This window comes from Gopherus flavomarginatus, chromosome 6 (assembly GCF_025201925.1).
Source record: "Gopherus flavomarginatus isolate rGopFla2 chromosome 6, rGopFla2.mat.asm, whole genome shotgun sequence".
Lineage (NCBI taxonomy): Eukaryota > Metazoa > Chordata > Testudines > Testudinidae > Gopherus > Gopherus flavomarginatus.
The window spans coordinates 34,072,388-34,089,877 of NC_066622.1; the positions used below are offsets into that span (position 1 = coordinate 34,072,388).

The window sequence follows — 17,490 nt, forward strand, 5'->3', positions numbered from 1 at the left end:
CCCGCTTCGGGGGTCTCCGGGAAAGGATCGGGGAGGCTCGGAAAGATCCGAGGCGGCTCTGGCCAAAATCGGGTCTCTCCGGAAACGCTCGGGTATTTCCGGAACCATCTGGGACAGCTTCGGGCATCGCCGACGACAACTCCAGGCGATCGGGTCCTTCCGGCCAGCGACTCCAGTCCGGATCGCCGGCGCCGGGCAGAACTTCGGACCTTGCCAGCGATCTTCGGGTAAATACGGAGACTGCAGCATTCGGCTATTTCCGGACGGAGACTGCCCCGCTCGGGCCTTTCCGGAGGGAGCCCGCAACGCTGGGTTTTTAACCCATTCCCCTCCGAGGGGCTCTGCAGCGAGGCGGCCCCTGGAACAAGGGGCAATTCCCAGCAGCCTCAACGGCACCAGGGTTATTTGCATACGTGTACATATGCAATTTTACAGCTGTGCAGCCCAAAATAGCCACTAATGTACTCCTCATGCCCATGAATTCACTGATTGCAAGGGGATTCGGCATCCAAAGGTGAGATGCAGCCACCTCTGGAGTGGGCACCATTGCACTAATTCCAGTGTCCTGCCATGTAGGAATGACAGAGCCCCAAGCAGAGAGGCGTAGATGTTCTTTCTGTATCCGACTAGACTTGGGGAGCTAAATCCCTCATTCCTCTCTCCCCACACTCTGGAACCAAAGCCTCAACATGCTCCTGCCCCCCCTCCCACGTTAACAGTGATCCCTGCACTGCCCCATCCTAATGCAGGCTAACTCCACCCTCTGCTGCCCCTAGCATGCCTTCCTCTCCCCCACTCCAGTGCTGTGGCCTCTGTCCACAGCCTTATGCCCCCCACCCCCTAACGCTGCTGTGCGCCTGCTCCCCAGCCCTGACAGGAAGGAGACAGGAGCCCAGCCCCTGATGCCAAGGCTTTATTGCTGCCTCTCACAGTGTTCAGCGTCTTGCTGCTCTGGCGCAGCCAGGAATGTAAACGAAGCGGGGAGAGCAATGTCCTGCTTCTCCAGGCTTGGTCCCAGCATTGGGGAAAGCCCTCAGGCCCCTGGGGAGAGAGAATGCCCCCAGGTGGACAGGCCCCATCGTACACACATTCTGGGAATGGGGAACCGAGTGAGGGTGGATATGGGACAGCCCCAGCCCTAAAGACGGCCTGCCTCCATTAACACCCACATAGTCCCCCTAACCCCATGAGTTCCCCTGCCAGACATCCCACCTCCCCCCGGCCCTCATGCAATGAGGACTTCAAGGCAAGAGCCCCAATCCTAGCACCCTCCCAGCTGAGCCCCTGGGCCCTGGTGGTGGAAGCTGCCAACAGGCCCTCAGCCCTGCCCCACCACTCTGACCTGTGCTGGGCCCTGAGCAGAATCCAGGCCTGCCCCCCAGTGTTAATGAAGCAGGTCGCATTATGAGCACGTGTTAGTGCCAGGAGATGAGGGAACCCTCTGGCTGGGCCTGGCTTGCTGGGGTCCATGTGCCAGAGCTGTCCAGGCCCACAGGCAAATGAGGCTTGGTCCCTGCAGTGTCTCCAGTTCAGGCACAGCCCCCAGCCTCCTGGGAAGAGAGGGAGGCAGAGGAGAATGAGCAGCTGTGGGGGAGGCTGCCCCCGAGCATCCGCCATTGGAAGATGCTGGTGTCCTTGCCCCCCAGTGAGACCAGGTGGCTGTCATCATTTGTGAAGCGCACATTAGTCACGTGGCTCCCATGGCCCCCATACACGTGGCTGGGTGCCTGCAAGAGAGAACAAGGGAGTGGGGTCAGGGGGTGAGGGCTGCCACTGGCTTCCCACCCCACCCACAACCTCTGGAGTGTTCCCCAACTCTCTGGTCGAGGCTCTTGGGCTCTGCCACTACCCCCAGGACCACCCTGATACCCCAGTTGAGACCCCCCCACCCCACTCAGAATCCCCAGAGGTACCCCATTCCTCTGCCCAAGATCCTACAGAGACTCCCTGATCCCCTGGGATGTCCCTCCATAGAGTCCCCAGTTCCCTGCCCAAGACCCCCTGGGCATCCCTGTGCCCCAAACCCTCAGGGCAATCCCCAGCCAATGGGCAGAGGGGCAGATGAAACCCTAGTTAATCTCCCCCGCCCCTCGCATGACTCTTCTCACTTTGGCCCTGGCACGGGGTTAACCCCACCCCCTCCAGTCTCACCTTGGCCTTGGCACAGGGGTTAACCCCACCCCCGCCAGTCTCACTTTGGCCCTGGCACAGGGCCAATCCCTCCCATCCTTGCCAGTCTCACCTTGGCTCTGGCACAAGGGTACTGGAATAGATGCACCTTGCAGAAGTCGTCTGCCACAGCGACTACTCGCTCGTTGTGGGAGCGGCACAGGGAGTTGATGTCTGTGCCATCCGAGCCGTCCGGCCACACGCCTGCAGGGGGACATACGACATACACAAGCTGTTAGTGCTCCTTCCTGACCATGGCTCTCAGAGCCCCTGGAACCCCTTCCCCGCCCCCCCTGTTACACTCTTCTCCCAGGGACCCCTTGTACCCCAACATTTGCCCTCTCCCCCCACACCCCATGGGGCCCAACCCTCACCAAAAACGTGGAAGCCCAGCACACAGGTGTACGATGCCCACTCCCGGTCGCGGCTCTCAAAGCGATTCCTCAACAGCTTGCAGCCGCCAGCCACATCCCCTGCAAATGGGAGAGAGAGACATGGGGTTAGGGTCCCGCTGCAGCAACAGGCACTGCCACATGAGGGCACAGCTCCCAGCCACAGGTACCCAGGGGATGACACACACACTTGTCCCAGGGCACCAGAGCCACCTCCACCCATGACGGAGGCTTATGGATGGGCCCACACACAACGAGGGCAACTCACGCCCAGGCACCAGGGTGACGGGCTCCTGAGCAGCCCACTTCCTGGCACTCACAGTAGAGGATCTCATAGTCTCCAGAGTTAGACATGATGAACTTGCTGTCCTTGGACCAGTCCAGGTGGGTGATGAAGCTGGAGTGTCCCTGGGGGGAAGGGGAGGAATGGGGCATCAAAACCAGTTACTCAAGGACCCCCCAGCCCAGCCTCAGACATCTCCCGAGGGGGTATAATCCAGGGGCCTGGAATCATACACCCCCCTGGCTCCCAGGACCCGTCCACATCTCCCAGAGACCCTCTCCCCTTCCCTCCTCCACCTTTGATTCAGTGACCCCCTCCACCATCCCAGTAGCCCCATCCAGGGACACCCGAGGGGGGGCAAGTGGGGCAATTTGCCCCAAGCCCTGCAGGGGCCCTGCGAGCCCTGGCCCGGCGGCAGTCCGGGTCTTCAGTGGCATTTCAGTGGTGGGGGGCCCTTCAGTGCTGCCGAAGATGCGGAGCGACTGACGGCCCCCGCCCCACCGAAATGCAGCCAAAGAGCCGGACTGCTGCCAGGTGAGTACAAGCGGTGCAGCTCCCCCGCTTTGCCCAAGGCCCCCGAATCCTCTGGGTGGCCCTGGTCCCATCCCCGCCCGCATCATCCTAGCAGCCCTCTCTCCTTGCCCCCCTCACCGTGCAGCGGCCGAAGCGGCTGTACTTGCGCTCCCCATCCCCCACGCTGTAGATGTAGATGAAGTTGTCGTGGGAGCCGATAGCCAGGAACTCACCGTCTGCAAGGGGGAGAAAAGAGGGGTGGGAAGGGGCCACGTGGGGGGCAGCTGCAAAAGGGAGGCGGAGGAGGGGGTGGGAACAGATCCATGGGGGATGGGGGAGAATGGGAGAAACTTGCTGTCTGGGGTGGGAATGAAGCCATGGAGTGCTGGGGGCCAGAGCTACAGTGGGGGAAGAACCTGGTGGGAATGGGGCCTGCGGGGGAGGGGAGTGGGGCAGGGTAGGGGTGTGGGACAGGGGGGCGTGGCGGTCTGACCTGGTGAATAGCGCACCACCGAGAGCTGTTCGTTCCCGTCCGAGCCACCTGACAGCACCTGCCGTGTCTCTGTGTCCAGCACCAGCCACCTGGGGGGGCACAGGAGGGGGTCAGAGCACCAGACGTGCAGAGACAGATAAGGGATCCCACCCCAGGGAGCAGGGGCAACAGAGGGGGGGGTTCTGACCCTGGGGGCAAACTCAGTGACACCTTAATCCCAGGGGGCCAGGCTCAGGGAGCAGAGCCCCAAATCTCAGGGTGCTACTTGCAGGGCCACCAGTAGCCCCTCAACCCCTTTGGGTGCGACTCTGGTGGGGCGGGAAGGGCTGTCCCAGCACCCACTAAGGAGCCAGAATAGGGGCAATGTGTGGGTGGGGAGAGAGTTACCGTCCAGTGTTGAGTCCTACAGCCACCACCCGGCCACTGGGATGGAAATCAGCGCAGAGACCAGTCTCCTGGAGGGGGAGACACCCTGTAAGGACCTTGACCCTCCTCCCACCTACCCCACCCCACCTCCTCAGGCACTACCTCCAGGGGGAGGCTCCAGCCCACTGTGTCCTAGCATCTCCCTCAGGGCGCTACCTCCAGGGGAGGCTCCAGCCCACTGAGTCCCTCCCATGCCTCCTGGGGCGGTACCTCCAGGAGAAGGCTCCAGCCCACTGCGTCTCCCCATCCCCCCAGGGTGGTACCTCCAGGGTGAGGCTCCAGGCTGCCGTGTGCTCCCCGCTGTCCCACATGCAGACCTGCCTGTCATGCCCGCAGGTGAGGAAGAGGCTCCGCGAGGGGTGGGTGGCCAAGCCCCACAGCTCGTCTGTGTGACCCTGCAACCAAGGAGAGCCTGAGAGGGACAGGCAGGGGCCTAGCTCGCCCCTTTGTATGCTGCTCCCTATGACCTCAATCCCATCTGCTCCCCCATTGCTCCCCAGCCCCCAACCCCATTTGTCCCCCTTGCCATTCCATAGGGCCCTCTGCTTTCCCAAGCAGCCCCCACCCTGCTGTACCCCCATACTCCTCCCCTAAACCCCTCTCTTTCCCAAGCCCTCCCACAGCCCCTCAGTCTCTGTATCCCCCAGGCCCTCCAGCTCCCTGCTCACCTGGATGATGGGGGTGAAGCCAGCGGCCAGGCTGCCCCTGAGCAGCGCATTGCGCGTAGTCCCAACCAGCAGCTCATCCCTGGGGCCCTCAACGATGGTGCGCACAGCTCCAAACTGCTCCGGGATCTGGGGGGCACCAGGGGCTGACTGAGCAGGGGTGGAGATAGCAGGAGCCACAGATCCCCCTACATGCTCACTGCAGATCCTCATCCCCACCCATGACTCCTATAGACCCCTTCCCCTCCAGCAGATTCACCTATGCCTCCTCCCACCCACAGCCTCCTGCTGCACCCCAGACACGCACCCTGCAGATCCTGTGCTTCCACCCATGACTTCTGTAGTTCCCCAACCACCACCCCCCACAGATCCCCAAACCCACTACAGCCCCCTCACTGATCCCCTAAACACCCTCTGCCTGCCCCTGCAGAATCACACCCCCCCTTGACGAACTGGGAATGTTCTTAATGTTTCCCTTGAATACTGTGTTGGTGCCTCAGTGTCCCCTATGCAGTTCTTAAGTATCTAGGTGGTGGAATAAGGGTGTGTGATTGCTGCAGAGCAAAGGGCCAGTGCACCTAAATGCCTGGCACTCTATCTCCTAGCAACTGATGGCCTGGGCCCCTTCTTTGCAAAGGTGCCAACTGAAGGTGTTGGAGACAAAGAGGTCAGGTGACCTCCTGGCCCAGGAAAGGAACTGAGCAGAGGAGGAGGGGCTGGAGGGGTTGGGGGTCTGGAGCTGGCTGGGGACGAGGAGTGAAGTGCAGACGGTGGGGTCTGGCTCACTGCCCCCCAGAATGGACCCGGCCGAGAGGTCCGGTTCATGGTACCTACAAGCTCTGTTTTAGATCATGTTCCTGTCATCTAATAAACCTCTGTTTTACTGGCTGGCTGAGAGTCACGTCTGACTGCAAAGTGGGGGTGCAAGACCCTGTGGCTTCCCCAGGACCCCGCTGGGGTGGGCTCGCTGTAGGAAGTGCACGGAGGGGCAGAGGATGCTGAATGCTCCAAGGAGAGACCCAGGAGGTGAAGCCGTGTGAGCTTCTTGCCCTGGAGACAGTCTGCTCCAAGGGAGAGGAGGCTCCCCAAAGTCCTGACTGGCTTTGTGGGGACCAGTTCCAGAACATCGCCTGGGGACTCCATGACATCCCCACTACAGCCCCTGCACCGACTCCCAAATACGCCCTGTCCACCGCTGCAGATCCCCAAACCCACTACAGCCCCCTCACCAACCTCCCAAACACCCTCTGCCTGCCCCTGCAGATCCCCCACCCACTACAGCCCCCTCACTGACTCCCAAACACCCACTGCCCATCCCGCAGATCCCCCACCCACTACAGCCCCCTCACTGACTCCCAAACACCCACTGCCCACCCCGCAGATCTCCCACCCACTACAGCCCCCTCACCAAGCCCCCAAACACCCTCTGCCCACTGTGATGTAGTGGAGATTTTCTCTTGTTATGTTGTATGCAAGTTTTACTGTTGAGCCTATGTGAGTTTTACTGTTTTGCATGAATAGTGTGTGCGCCTCGGTTTCCCCATGTGCTGCACCAATACCTCGGTGGTGGGAATAGCGGTGTGTGACTTTGGCTGAGATCTCTGGGGCAGGTGAGGTTGCTCCAGCTGCCTGCACGTGACCCCTGCCCTTCATAACCTGAGACCCAGGAGGAGGATACAACCAGGTGACTCTTTGCCAGGAAGTCAGACAAAGAGAAGGAGGAGGAGCAACTGGGGTGTCTGAGGTCAGGTTGCTGGAAGCTGGCAGTTTGCTTGTGGGGACTGGGAGAGAGGGAGTCTAGGGCTTCTGGCCCAAGACTCCCCAAGATGGACTTGGCTGAAAGTCACTGATTTCTCTGCTAACAAAGTCTGTGTTCCTGTTGACTAATAAACCCTCTGTTTTACTGGCTGGCTGAGAGTCACGTCTGACTGTGGAGTTGGGGTACACGTCCCCCTGGCTTCCCCAGGAGCCCCACCTGGGTGGACTCACTGCGGGAAGCACATGGTGTGGAAGGGGATGCTGAATGCTCGGAGGTCAGACCAGGAAGGTCGAAGCTGTGTAAGCTTCTTGCCCTGGCGACAGTATGCTCAGAGAGAGGAGACTCCCCAGAGTTCTGGCTGGCTTCATAGGGAATAGTTCCAGAGCATCACCCGAGTACTCCGTGACACCCACCCCCGCAGATCCCCCCCACCCACTACAGCCCCCTCATCAACCCCCAAACACCCCTTTCCCACCCCCACAGATCCCCCACCCACTACAGACCCCACACCAACCCCCAAACACCTCCCCGCCAACAAATCCTGCAGGCAAATCCCCATCCATCTCTGTGTCCAACCCCAGATCCCCTTGCCCAACCCCTGCATACACTCCAACCCTCCCCACAGATCCCCTTGCCCATCTCCCCCTTCCAACACTGGCAGATTCTGAGCTCACTCCTTCCACCTACAATCCCCTATGGATCCCCCATAGTCAACCTCACCCCAATCCCACGCAGATGCCACCCCAAGAACCACTGCCCTGCTCCCGCTTTGGATCCCTACCCCACGCAGGTTCAGGGTCCCCCTCACCTCCACCTCCTGAAGCAGGGCAAGGCTGGGGCTCCAGTGCACAAGGCGCCGGTCCTTCCCGCCCCCACTCAGCACCGAGCCGTCGCGCCGCAGGCAGAGCGAGAAGATGCTGCCTTCGTGTGCCCGGGTCTGACGCCCGATCTGGTAGGTCTCTGCAATGTGGGGTGGGGTCAATGCTGGGTCCTCTCCCCCCACCCCTCCCAGCCCAGAGGAGTCCTGCATTCCGTCCACTCCAGGGTTCCCCCCCATCTTCACACCCGCCACAGCCCAGGGGTCTGTGCAGGCCTTCCTCAGCCTAGGGGTTCCTGCCCCCAACCCAGGGGTCTGTGCAGGCCTCCCACCCCTGATACCTTTGGCGCCCTTGCCCAGCGTGCGGATGTCGGCGGCCGTGCGCGCCCAGGTCAGGATGTTTCCCTCTGAGTCCCCAGTCAGCACGTCCCCGTTTGCATCGAACAGGAAGCACTGGATGAATTTGGGCTTCTTGTACTTCTGGAAATGGGGGTGGGGGGAGAAGTGAACCGAGGGGCGGCTCACGAGGCAGCTAGGCCCAGCCCCTCACAGGCTGAGTCCAGAGCCCTTCCCCAGCCAGGCTCAGCACAGGCCCCCGGCCGGGCTGAGAACTGCCCTCTCCAGCCAGCCCCCAGCCCCTCACCCCGAAGATGCCCTGCTTCTTGCTCAGGGTGCTGCCGCTCCAGGTCCAGAAGTAGACGTGGGATTTCCCACTGGTGATGAAGTTGCTGCTGTCCTGGGGGTTGAACTCCACTGTGAACACGGACTCGTTGGTGCTCTGGAGAGGGGAGAGAGGGGGCATGACAGGACAGGGGGCAACTGGAGGGTCAGGGGCATGCGGGGATTGTGGCTGCCCAGCAGGATTCTGTGTTGGGCCCCCCTAAGGGTGGGGATGGGGAGACCCCTCATTGCTCCTTTCCCACCAGTGGATGGCACCGGGGGCAGGGGGATGCCCAGGGGCTGGGGGGGGTCTCTCGATGAGTTTTGGGGGGCACCTCTACCCCAGGGGAGTCCTCCTCCTGCAGCTAGCTCCATCCCCAGGAAAGCGGAATCAATGCACAGCCCAGCCTCAGACCCTTGGCCCAGCCTAGGGTCCCTGTGTGGTGGCAGGGGGGCAACACAATGACCTCAGCTCCCCAAATATGTACAGAGTGCCATGGAAACAGCACTCAGAAAGCAGGAGCAGCACCGCAGCATCAGCCAGTGAAGGAGAGCGGGGCTTGCGGCCCTGAAGCCTGGGTTCTCTTCCCAGCTCAGGGAAGGGAGTGGGAGCTAGTGGGTGGGAGCAGTGATGGGGGCTGGGAGTCAGGACTCCTGGATTCTGTTCCCTGCAATGTTATGCAGCCCTGGAGTCTGCCTCCTGGCTCACCTTGATCTCAGCCTGCTTGGTGCCGCGGGCACAGTCCCACACCGACAGCATGTGCTCGTTGGAGTCGTCCACCACGCACAGATAGGCCCCCTGGTCCTGCAGATGGCAGACGGGAAAAAGAGTTGCCAACGGGGGCTCCTCAAGGAAGGAATATGGGAACACAGGGGAATAGGGAACATGCAGGGGATGGGGGGGCTGGATAGGGGACACAAATTCATCTCCCCACCACCCCCAAATTGCACAGCCCAGGCTCCCAGCACAGCCAGGGCTGACAAGGACTGGGAAGGGAGGGGGAATTGGGGGCACTCCAGCCACTTCACCTCCTGTCAGGTTGTCCTGAGGGAGTCCTGCCCCCAGAGCCCAAGGGGGCAAGGAAGGATCCAAGCTGGGGTGGGACAATGGGCAGCGTGGGGCATGGATTTGAGTTGGGGGTGGAGAAAGGGAAGGCAGGGAGACGTGAGGCCAAGGGGGGGGCAGAGCTAGTGCTTGAACTCACAGCAGTGGAGAAGGCAAGGGAGCCAACGCCCCGCTCGAAGCTCCCCAGGCCGATCTGCTGCAGGGTGAGCAGCGTGGAGGAGTCCCAGATGTGCACAAAGGGCTGCAGGGGCTGCAAGAGAAGAGACAGGACAGGGACAGACACAGGAGCTGGGGGGTGTCAGGGACCTGGGGGGCAGGTCCCAGGAGACAGGGCCTCCTGGTGAGGGACCCTGTGGTAGGTCTGGCCTCCGGCACTGAGATCGCTGCTCTCCCCACCCTGCTGGGCCAGAGCCCAGGGCATGGCAGGGTTTCTCACCCGGATCTCCAGGAAGCTGGCTCAGTGGGACTTCCCTAAATCCCGCTCTGGGACAGCCCTGCAGGATCTGTCCCCTCTCGGTGGGTACCTTGCCATCCTTGTCCACTCCAGCAGTCTGCCCTGTGGCCACACGCACTCTGTCGGGATGCACGGCCAGGCTGCAGGGGAGAGACAGGCGGGGAGTGTTATTGGCTCAAAAACTCAGGGTCCACAGCCAAGGTGGAGACCAGAGTGGGACCCCCCACGTGCCCTTGCCGCAGTCAGTGCCCCCTGTGCCCTTGCCCTCCACATTAGCCCATGCCACCGTGTACCTCCCTCTGTCGTAGTTGGTGCTGCCCAGCTGTTCTGTGCCCCAAAGTACTCCCCATCTCCTTCAGTCAGTGCCCCCCAGGCCCTGGCCATCGGTCCACACACCCCCTCACACTCCTCCTCGCACACTGTTGGTGCTGCCCCCTTGCATGCCATCGGTGCTGCCCCCTCACACTGCCCCTCGCATGCCATCAGTGCTGCCCCGTGCACTCACCATCGCACACAGTCGGTGTGGCGCAGGTAGTGGCGCTGGCTGCGGTGCTGGATGTGGTACAGCACCACCACACAGGCAATGAAGTAAACTAGCTCCCCTGAGGCCAGCACGTAAAGATTGGAGCGGCTGTCCCGGCCGCGGTACCCATAGCTGGGCAGGCCTGTCAAGGAGCACAGAGGGGAACAAGGGGGCCAAGCCAGCCAGCACCAGGGCTGGGGAGACAGAGGGGGACAGTGCACCTCAGGGGATGTGAGGGTTGGGTGGGAGTGCAGCACCCTCTGAGGGGGTCACAGCGCACCCTGTGGGGCTGCAAGGGGGGCTGGGAGTACAGCACCCTCGGGGGGGGCAGGAGTGCAGCACTCTCTGGAGGGGGACACAGTGCACCCTGTGGGCAGGGCCAGGGGGCCAGGAGCACAGCACCCTCTGGAGGGAGCAGGGGGCATAGTGCTCTGTGGGGAGTAGTGCTGCCTGTGGCAGGGAAGGTGCAGGCTGGGGGGGCGGGGGGCGCTTTGCCCTGCTGAAGGATACACCCAGTCGAGCTGCAGGTGCTCAGCAGGCAACTCCGCACGCAGCTCCTCGTAGTGGGAGATGCCCGATGGGATGTACATGGTGATGGGCCGGCCCCGCAGGAACATCTTGATCGAGAGGCCCTCTGGGGGTTAGTGGGAGTGGGAGGGAGACAGGTCATAGCTAGCGCCACCCCCCCACGCCCATCCCATGCAGCCTGCCCACACCCAACCCATCGAACCCCCTTCCACCTCCACCCACTCCATCCCCCAGAGCACCACACTCCCAGGCCATCCCACCCCCCGGCTCCACCCAATCCCCTCCCCTCTCCATCTCATTCACCAGTCCCACACACACCTGACCTCCTACAACACCATCCCCTGGGCTACCCCCCTCCCCCCGCCCCTGCAGGCACATCATCTCACAAGCCCCATCAGAAACATGTATTGGGTCCCATCCCACCCCCCGTGGCTCCAGCCACCCAGGGCAGCCTCCAATGCCTGCCCCAGTAGCCTCACCAAGGTTGTAGGTCCCACGCCGAGACCCCAAGGGCCCTGCAAGGAAACAGGGAGCATCAGGAGATTTTGGGCCACGTGTGGAGACAACAAGGACCAGGGCAAGGGGCTGAATTCTGCCCCCCAACCATGTGCCCTCCCCACACTGCCCAGGGCTCTGGCACCAGTGAAATGACACCCCCCCGGGCACTGACCACCACTCATCTTTCCCGCAGCTCACCTGGGCTCAGGTTAGGGTCCTTCATCCGGCTGGAAGGGAAAAGCAGAGCATCAGCAGGGCGGGCTGCAGGGAGTGGGCTCTGGCTCTAACTGTGGGGAGTGGAGCAGGGGGAGCCCTATGTAGCAGGGTGTGTGGGGGAGGTGTTCCAGCAGGGATCGCGGTGGAAGGCAGGGGATGTGGAGGAAGGGATGTTCCCAGCAGGGGTCACCGCAAGGAGTGGGGCTGTTTCCAGCAGGGATCGCTGTGGGGGGCAGGGTGTGCATGGGGACGGCTGATCCCAGCTGGGATCACCGCAGGGAGTGGGGGGCACTGGTTCAGGGTGGGGGTGAGGTTGCAGTGTCCCTACTTCTCCAAGCTGCTGGAGCGCGTGAGCAGGTTGGCGGAGGATGCTGCCTTCTTGCTAAGGCACTGCCGGGCCTTGGCCTTGTCAGGCTTGTCGGAGGAGCTGTTCCTGCGCAGGCTGGGGGGAGAGGGAGTGATCAGCAAAGGGTTAACTACATGCACTGGAAGGGTCAGTATGAGCCACACCCCAGCTCCACAAGGCAGGGGCACCCTGACATGAACTCCCTTTTTCCACATCAATCCACCCACACCCCACCTCAAGCAAAGGGGAGAATGGGGCCCTTTGTTCAGTGATTCCCCCTGAGGCTCTCCTCAGCCTGGCTCCCCGGTGTGGGGGGCCGAAGACACAGACAGAGTCTGATTTTACCAGCCCCACAGTTCAGGCTCACTGGGGGATGTGACTGGGCACATCAACTGGAAACAGAGCCCAGGAATCCTGGTTCCCAGACAGTTTCCTTCACCCTCCAACTTCTGGCCCCTGTAAACACACACTCACCCAGTAGACCCCAATCTCCACCCAGAGCCCTGGCTTCCACACCTCTGCTCTAGCCATTAGACCTCATTCCCGTCCCAGAGCTGACAATAGAGCCCAGGTACCCTGGTGCCCCCTCCGTCCCCCACTCACAGCTCTTTCCTGGTGCCTTTCAGGGCATGGACAGCCGGCACCGGGGAGGCCGTGGCACTGCTGCTGCTGCTCCCCTCGGATGGGGGCTCCGGAGATAGCATCTCCTCCCTATGGAGCTGACTCTCAGGGGGCTGGCTGCCATCTGCACTGCCATGAAGTGGGATGGCTGCTTCACAGTCGTGGGGAGGCTCGGAGGAGTCCGGGACAGGGCCTGCTCCCAGTATGTCGGGGGCTGAGGCTGGCTGGGCCAGGCCTAGTGGACTGTGAGGCATCCTTGGGGCGTTTGGCTCTTCTGCCTTGACCCCGATCCCTAGAGGAGTCCTGTGGCTGGGGCTCCAGCCCCACTTCAAGTCCAGCAGGGCTGACTCGTCAGTCTGGGTCCCAGTGCTGATGGGCAGGCTCCCTGCACCCAACTCCTCATGGTGCACAACTCTCGACGCAGGCACTGGGCTGTGAACCAAAGCACCACTGCATGGGCTGAGAGAATGCCCCATGGCATAGAAGGCCCCTCAAGTGCCCACCTCACCCCCCTCAACCTACCCACACTGCCCGCCCCAAAACCTCTTACCCCTCCAATCCCCTGACTTGACCCCATGGCCTCTGCCTACTGTCTCCCCAAAATACCCCCACTGCCCCCATCCCCTCTTCACTCCCATCTGGGGGGCTTGCCCTGGGGTCCCCTCCCCAAACCTGGCATTCTCTCCCCCCTCAGTACTTATCCTGAACCTCAGGGTCGTGCCTGCCTCATGGCCCTGGCCCCCTCCCTGTTCCTGAGCCAGAAGTCCCTGCGGTCCCTGCGCCAGGGTGGGGGAACAACCTGGGTGATACCTGCAGCTGGCTGTCAGTGGGATCCAGGATGCCCCATGGCCCAGCAAAGGATCCAGAAACAGCCGGGTGTCTGGGATGGCATCATTTGCTGCAGGGAAATGACAGAGAAATGTCAGCCCCATGGGAAACCCCAAGTCCCCAGATCACTCTAACGCTGCCTTCCACAGTGCCCTGACTGCTCCTGCCCCGTGCCCTACAGCACCCTCTTCTGGGAGAGCCTGGGGCTGGAGTAACCCAGAGCTCCGCCCACACCCAGCGCTTCTGCCCTGCTCCATGCAGCGCCCCCCTCTAGACTCCTATCCCTGTTCCTGCATGTCCCACCTGCTAGTAGCTGCTGTGTGAGGAGTGGGATCTGCTGGTCGTAGAGGCTGAGTCTCCGCAGCGCGTCAGCCAGTGCTGATTTCACCAGCGTCAGCTCCTCCTCCTGGCTCTGCAACCGGAGCTCCAGGCTGGCCAACCGGTCAGGGCGCAGGGCTGTGATAGTCTCATCTAGCAGGGGAAGCATCAGAATCGTTAGCTCCAGCCACTTGGGCAGATTCCTGCCCCCAAACCAGGTCCCTGTTCTAACCACTAGACCCCACGCTCCTCCCAAAGCAGGGACAGAACCCAGGAGTCCTGACCCACAGCCCCATGCTGCTCTAACTTGCTAGATTCCATGTCCCTTCCAGAGCTGGGGATAGAACCCATAAGTCCTGACCTACAAGCCCCTGCTCTAACCACTAGACCCCACACCCCTCCCAGAGCAGGGACAGAACCCAGGAGTTCCGGCTCCCAATCCCCCTCCTCTAACATCCTCACATGGAATGGAGCCCCGAAGACCTCTAACACCCAATCCCGAGAGACGGGGAAGCTGACGCCAGGGAGAAGGGGCTGGACAGTGCCTGCTCACTGGGGCCGCTCCCCACCCCAACACCCCTTGCTGCATGATGGGGCAAGGACCAAAGCACTATTTCTACCCAGGCCAGCCCCAGCAGATGAGCCCCCACAGGGAGGATTGAGGAGGAGCAGGAAGCCCAGGCTGAAAAGGGCCCGGGGCTCTGTACAGGGCCAGAGGGAATGGGAGGAATGCCCTGGATGGTACCCTCCCCCCCCACACACACACGCACTAGGGGCAGCTCTCCGAGCAGACTCCAGCACAATGCGCTGATGACATCCACCCCCACTGCCCCACGCCCCCAGCCCCGGACAGGCCCTGCTTTGTCCCCAGGGAGCTGCAGCCCCAGTCAAACACAAAGCTGCTTTCTCAGTGGCATTTATAACTCCCCCAGGCACCAGCCTGACAGCCCAGACCCAGCCAGAGAGGGGAGGGCACCTCAGGGGGGGAGGGGCAGCCTGGCAAGAGGCTGGTCAGGAAAGCCAAGAGTTGGGCAGGCCAACTGGTCAAGCACCAAAGAGGGAGGGGCTGGACTGGGCACGGCACCATGGGACACTACCAAGAGCTCTGGCTCCCAGCCTCCCTTGTTCTAACCACTAGCCTCCAGCCCCCTCAGAGCTGAGGCTAGAAACCAGGCATCCTTGACCCATCCTGCGCCTTAAACCACAGACCTGCTTTTTCTAGCAGTTCCTCGCAGGAAGCCGCACCCCCCACCCACCCCCAGGGAAACACGTTGGGTGACATTTTTGGGTGAGGTGCTCAGCTTGGCATTAACCCTTCAGGGCCTGGTGCTCCCTTGCCAGCTGCAGGGAGGAGATGTAGGACTGGGTGCTGGGGAATGGGGTTACTGCCCTGGGGGTCTCCCAGCACTCTGATCCTGCTCATTTCTGCAATCTCTGGACCCATGGCAGCTTCCTCCCTGCTCTGGGTGGGAGGAGGGGGAAGAAGAGGGCAGTGCCAGGGGGCTATGGCTGGGCATTGAGCACGGCTGCGGTGGAGGTCTTCTGGCTGAGGATATGGGGCAGATGGGCTCAGCTACCCAACCCCCTACCTCTTCCGGCTGCCACCTGGCTAGAGAGAGGCCCATGGGGAGCAGGGGCCAGGCCTGGGGGATAGGCCCAAAACTTGGGGGGAGAGGGAGAAGAAGGGGTCATCTTGGGGGATGGGTCCAGGGGTAGGCCTGGGGAATAGGCCTGGAGCTGGTGGGGGCAGGCCTGGAGGAGTGTGGGATTGAGCTGGTTGCTTTCCCATCTCCCGGCTTCCCTCCACCAGCAGCACACATGTCCACATGGGCCCCTAGGCTGGGTCCAGCTTGGGTTTGGTGTCATCAATAGGACAATCTGGGTCTGGAGAGATGGCATGGGGGTGCGGGGGGCTGAGTTTATGAATCCAACATCCCCAGCCAACAGAGCTGCTGAACCCTAGGGGTTCTGTTCCCTGGACATGGGGATGGCCCGAGGGTGCTGGAACAATTTTCACAGTGGAGGTGCTGAGAATGGAATCCATGGAAACCAGGTATTTGGTGTTGTTATTACTACTTCAAGCACCCCCAGCACATCTATTTCTACCACCACTGTGACTCCCAGCTGGGCTTGGGGGGTAAGTCATCCCCCCCACATGTGGGTATGGGATCTGTGCTACAACATGAACCCCAGCCAGGACTGGCTAGAGCTAAAGGGGGAGGGGACAAGGGGCCTGTTAGTTTCTGTGCCCCTGATGGGCAGACCCAGGCTAGACAGAGCCCCCCGTCAGGACTCAACTCCCTGGCCCTCTGCACACAAGGAGGGGCAGTGGGGTGGGGTGGAGACAGCAGCTGCCAGTGGGAGGTGGGGCAGGACGCCAGGACTGATGGGACCTTTGGACCCAGTGTGGGATGCTACCCAGCACTACAGGGACCTTTAGACTCAGAGTGAGGAGCAAGGCCAGCCCCAGGCCAGACGACCCACCAGCCCAGTGGTCCAATGGCAGGAGAGCCCTGTAAAGCAGCAGAGTTGGAGTAGGGGCCCAGACAGACACCACCTGAATTTCCTTCTCTGCTCCCCCTAGTTCTGACCAGTGACCTGACACCCCCCTCTCCAGTCTTCCCTCCTCCCCCATGTCTCTGGGCTGGGCTGCCTTTGCGCTGGCTGAGCTTCCTCCTGGCTTCAGGATGGTTAGGAAGCACTGATGTTTCCACAGGGCGGGGGGGTACCAGGGGTGCTAGGGGAGCCAACAATCCTGCAGAGATGGGGCACACAGCCCCACTGCAGACGCTATGCCAGCCTGTCCAGAGATGGAAGGAGGCCAACTTTGCAATTAAGGGACTGGACTGGGAGCCAGGATGCCTGGGTTCCATCCCCAGCTTCAGAACTGGGGGTATTGTGGCTTGGAGGGGTGCTGGGAACCAAAACTCTTGGGTTTATTCCCAGCTCCATGTGTGCCTTTCTGGGCCTCAGTGCCCCCATCTGTGAAATGGATAAAGCCATGGCAGCTAGTGAGGCTGAGTCTCTGTGGAGAGAAAGGTGCAATGGGGCAGGAGGTGTGTGTGTTTGGCAGTTTGGAGGTATTGGGGGAGGAGATCAGAGAGAGGGGGACCCCAAAGAGGAATTTCAAACTCTGTCCTAGGAGGAAGAGCCTCCCACTCTCCCCAGCACAACATGCACCCCCCCCACACACAACCCCTGCCTTCTTATGCACACCCTAGCACCCTTCTTATACCTACCTACCCCATCCAATACACCCTCCCCCACCCAGCCCACTCCCCTTCACACACAGTGCCCCCCAATAACTGCGCCCCCAGCCCCTTCCCAGGCAGTGCATTCCCCTCCTCACAGACCCCCTACACAAAGTACACCCCCTTTCCACACATACCCAAGTGCCCAGCATGCAGTCAACACCCCCACCCCCCATCTGCAAACACAGAGCACCCTCCAGCTGAACCATAACCCCTGCATCCCCACAATACACCCCATGGACTCCCCAACACCTGAATCCCCCTCCCCCAAGCCATGCTCGCTCCATAACACCCCCTCCCCATGGACCCCCAAACACCTGCCTCCCCACCCTGACCCCATGCACACCTTGCACCCCCACAAAACGCGCCCCACACACCCTCCTCATGTACCCCAACCCGCCTCGCCAGGTCCCCGGCTCCCACCCGCACAGCCCCGCCTCCAGCCCCCGATCCGCTAGCGGGGCCCGGGCGGAACACGGGCCCCTGGCGGTCCGGAGCGCGGGGGAGCCGCGCCTCGGATCTGGCAGCTTGGCCGGGCCCCCCGCACTCACCCGCGGGGCTGTGGTTCGCGCACCGGTCCATCGCACCGCGGGCCATGCGCCCCTGGCGCCCCGACTCGCCGTGTGAGCGCCAGGGAAGCAGCGAGCGCTGCGGCCGCGGCTCC

General features: G+C 61.9%; 1 protein-coding gene across 2 annotated transcripts; it reads right to left on the reverse strand.

The window, feature by feature from the left end:
• Positions 1-898: 898 nt before the first annotated feature.
• EML3 (EMAP like 3) lies at positions 899-17,490 on the reverse strand. Of its 2 annotated transcripts, XM_050960552.1 has the most exons (24): positions 17,378-17,490; positions 13,561-13,728; positions 13,240-13,327; positions 12,412-12,861; positions 11,791-11,904; positions 11,445-11,473; positions 11,228-11,263; positions 10,731-10,854; positions 10,203-10,352; positions 9,768-9,837; positions 9,383-9,493; positions 8,887-8,982; positions 8,161-8,295; positions 7,859-7,997; positions 7,509-7,660; positions 4,945-5,070; positions 4,540-4,671; positions 4,238-4,305; positions 3,851-3,939; positions 3,496-3,593; positions 2,882-2,969; positions 2,544-2,642; positions 2,243-2,373; positions 899-1,727 (listed from the first exon to the last, which is right to left on the reverse strand). In XM_050960552.1, exons 1-24 carry the CDS (start codon positions 17,421-17,423, stop codon positions 1,530-1,532), a joined length of 2,937 nt encoding a protein of 978 aa, XP_050816509.1. In that variant the 5' UTR covers positions 17,424-17,490; the 3' UTR covers positions 899-1,529. The 2 variants fall into 2 exon arrangements, with proteins under 2 accessions (XP_050816509.1, XP_050816510.1); XM_050960553.1 differs by lacking the exon at positions 12,412-12,861.

What these genes read in the sequence shown, in the direction of transcription:
- EML3 (XM_050960552.1), bottom strand. Translation starts at nt 17,423, where the DNA reads ATGGCCCGCGGTGCGATGGACCGGTGCGCGAACCACAGCCCCGCGG. An exon ending in CCAAGCAGGCTGAGATCAAG is followed by an intron (nt 8,296 to 8,886) that starts GTGAGCCAGGAG and finishes TCCCCTCTCCAG; the next exon opens with AGCACCAACGAGTCCGTGTT. An exon ending in GCTGGGCAAGGGCGCCAAAG is followed by an intron (nt 7,661 to 7,858) that starts GTATCAGGGGTG and finishes CCCACATTGCAG; the next exon opens with AGACCTACCAGATCGGGCGT.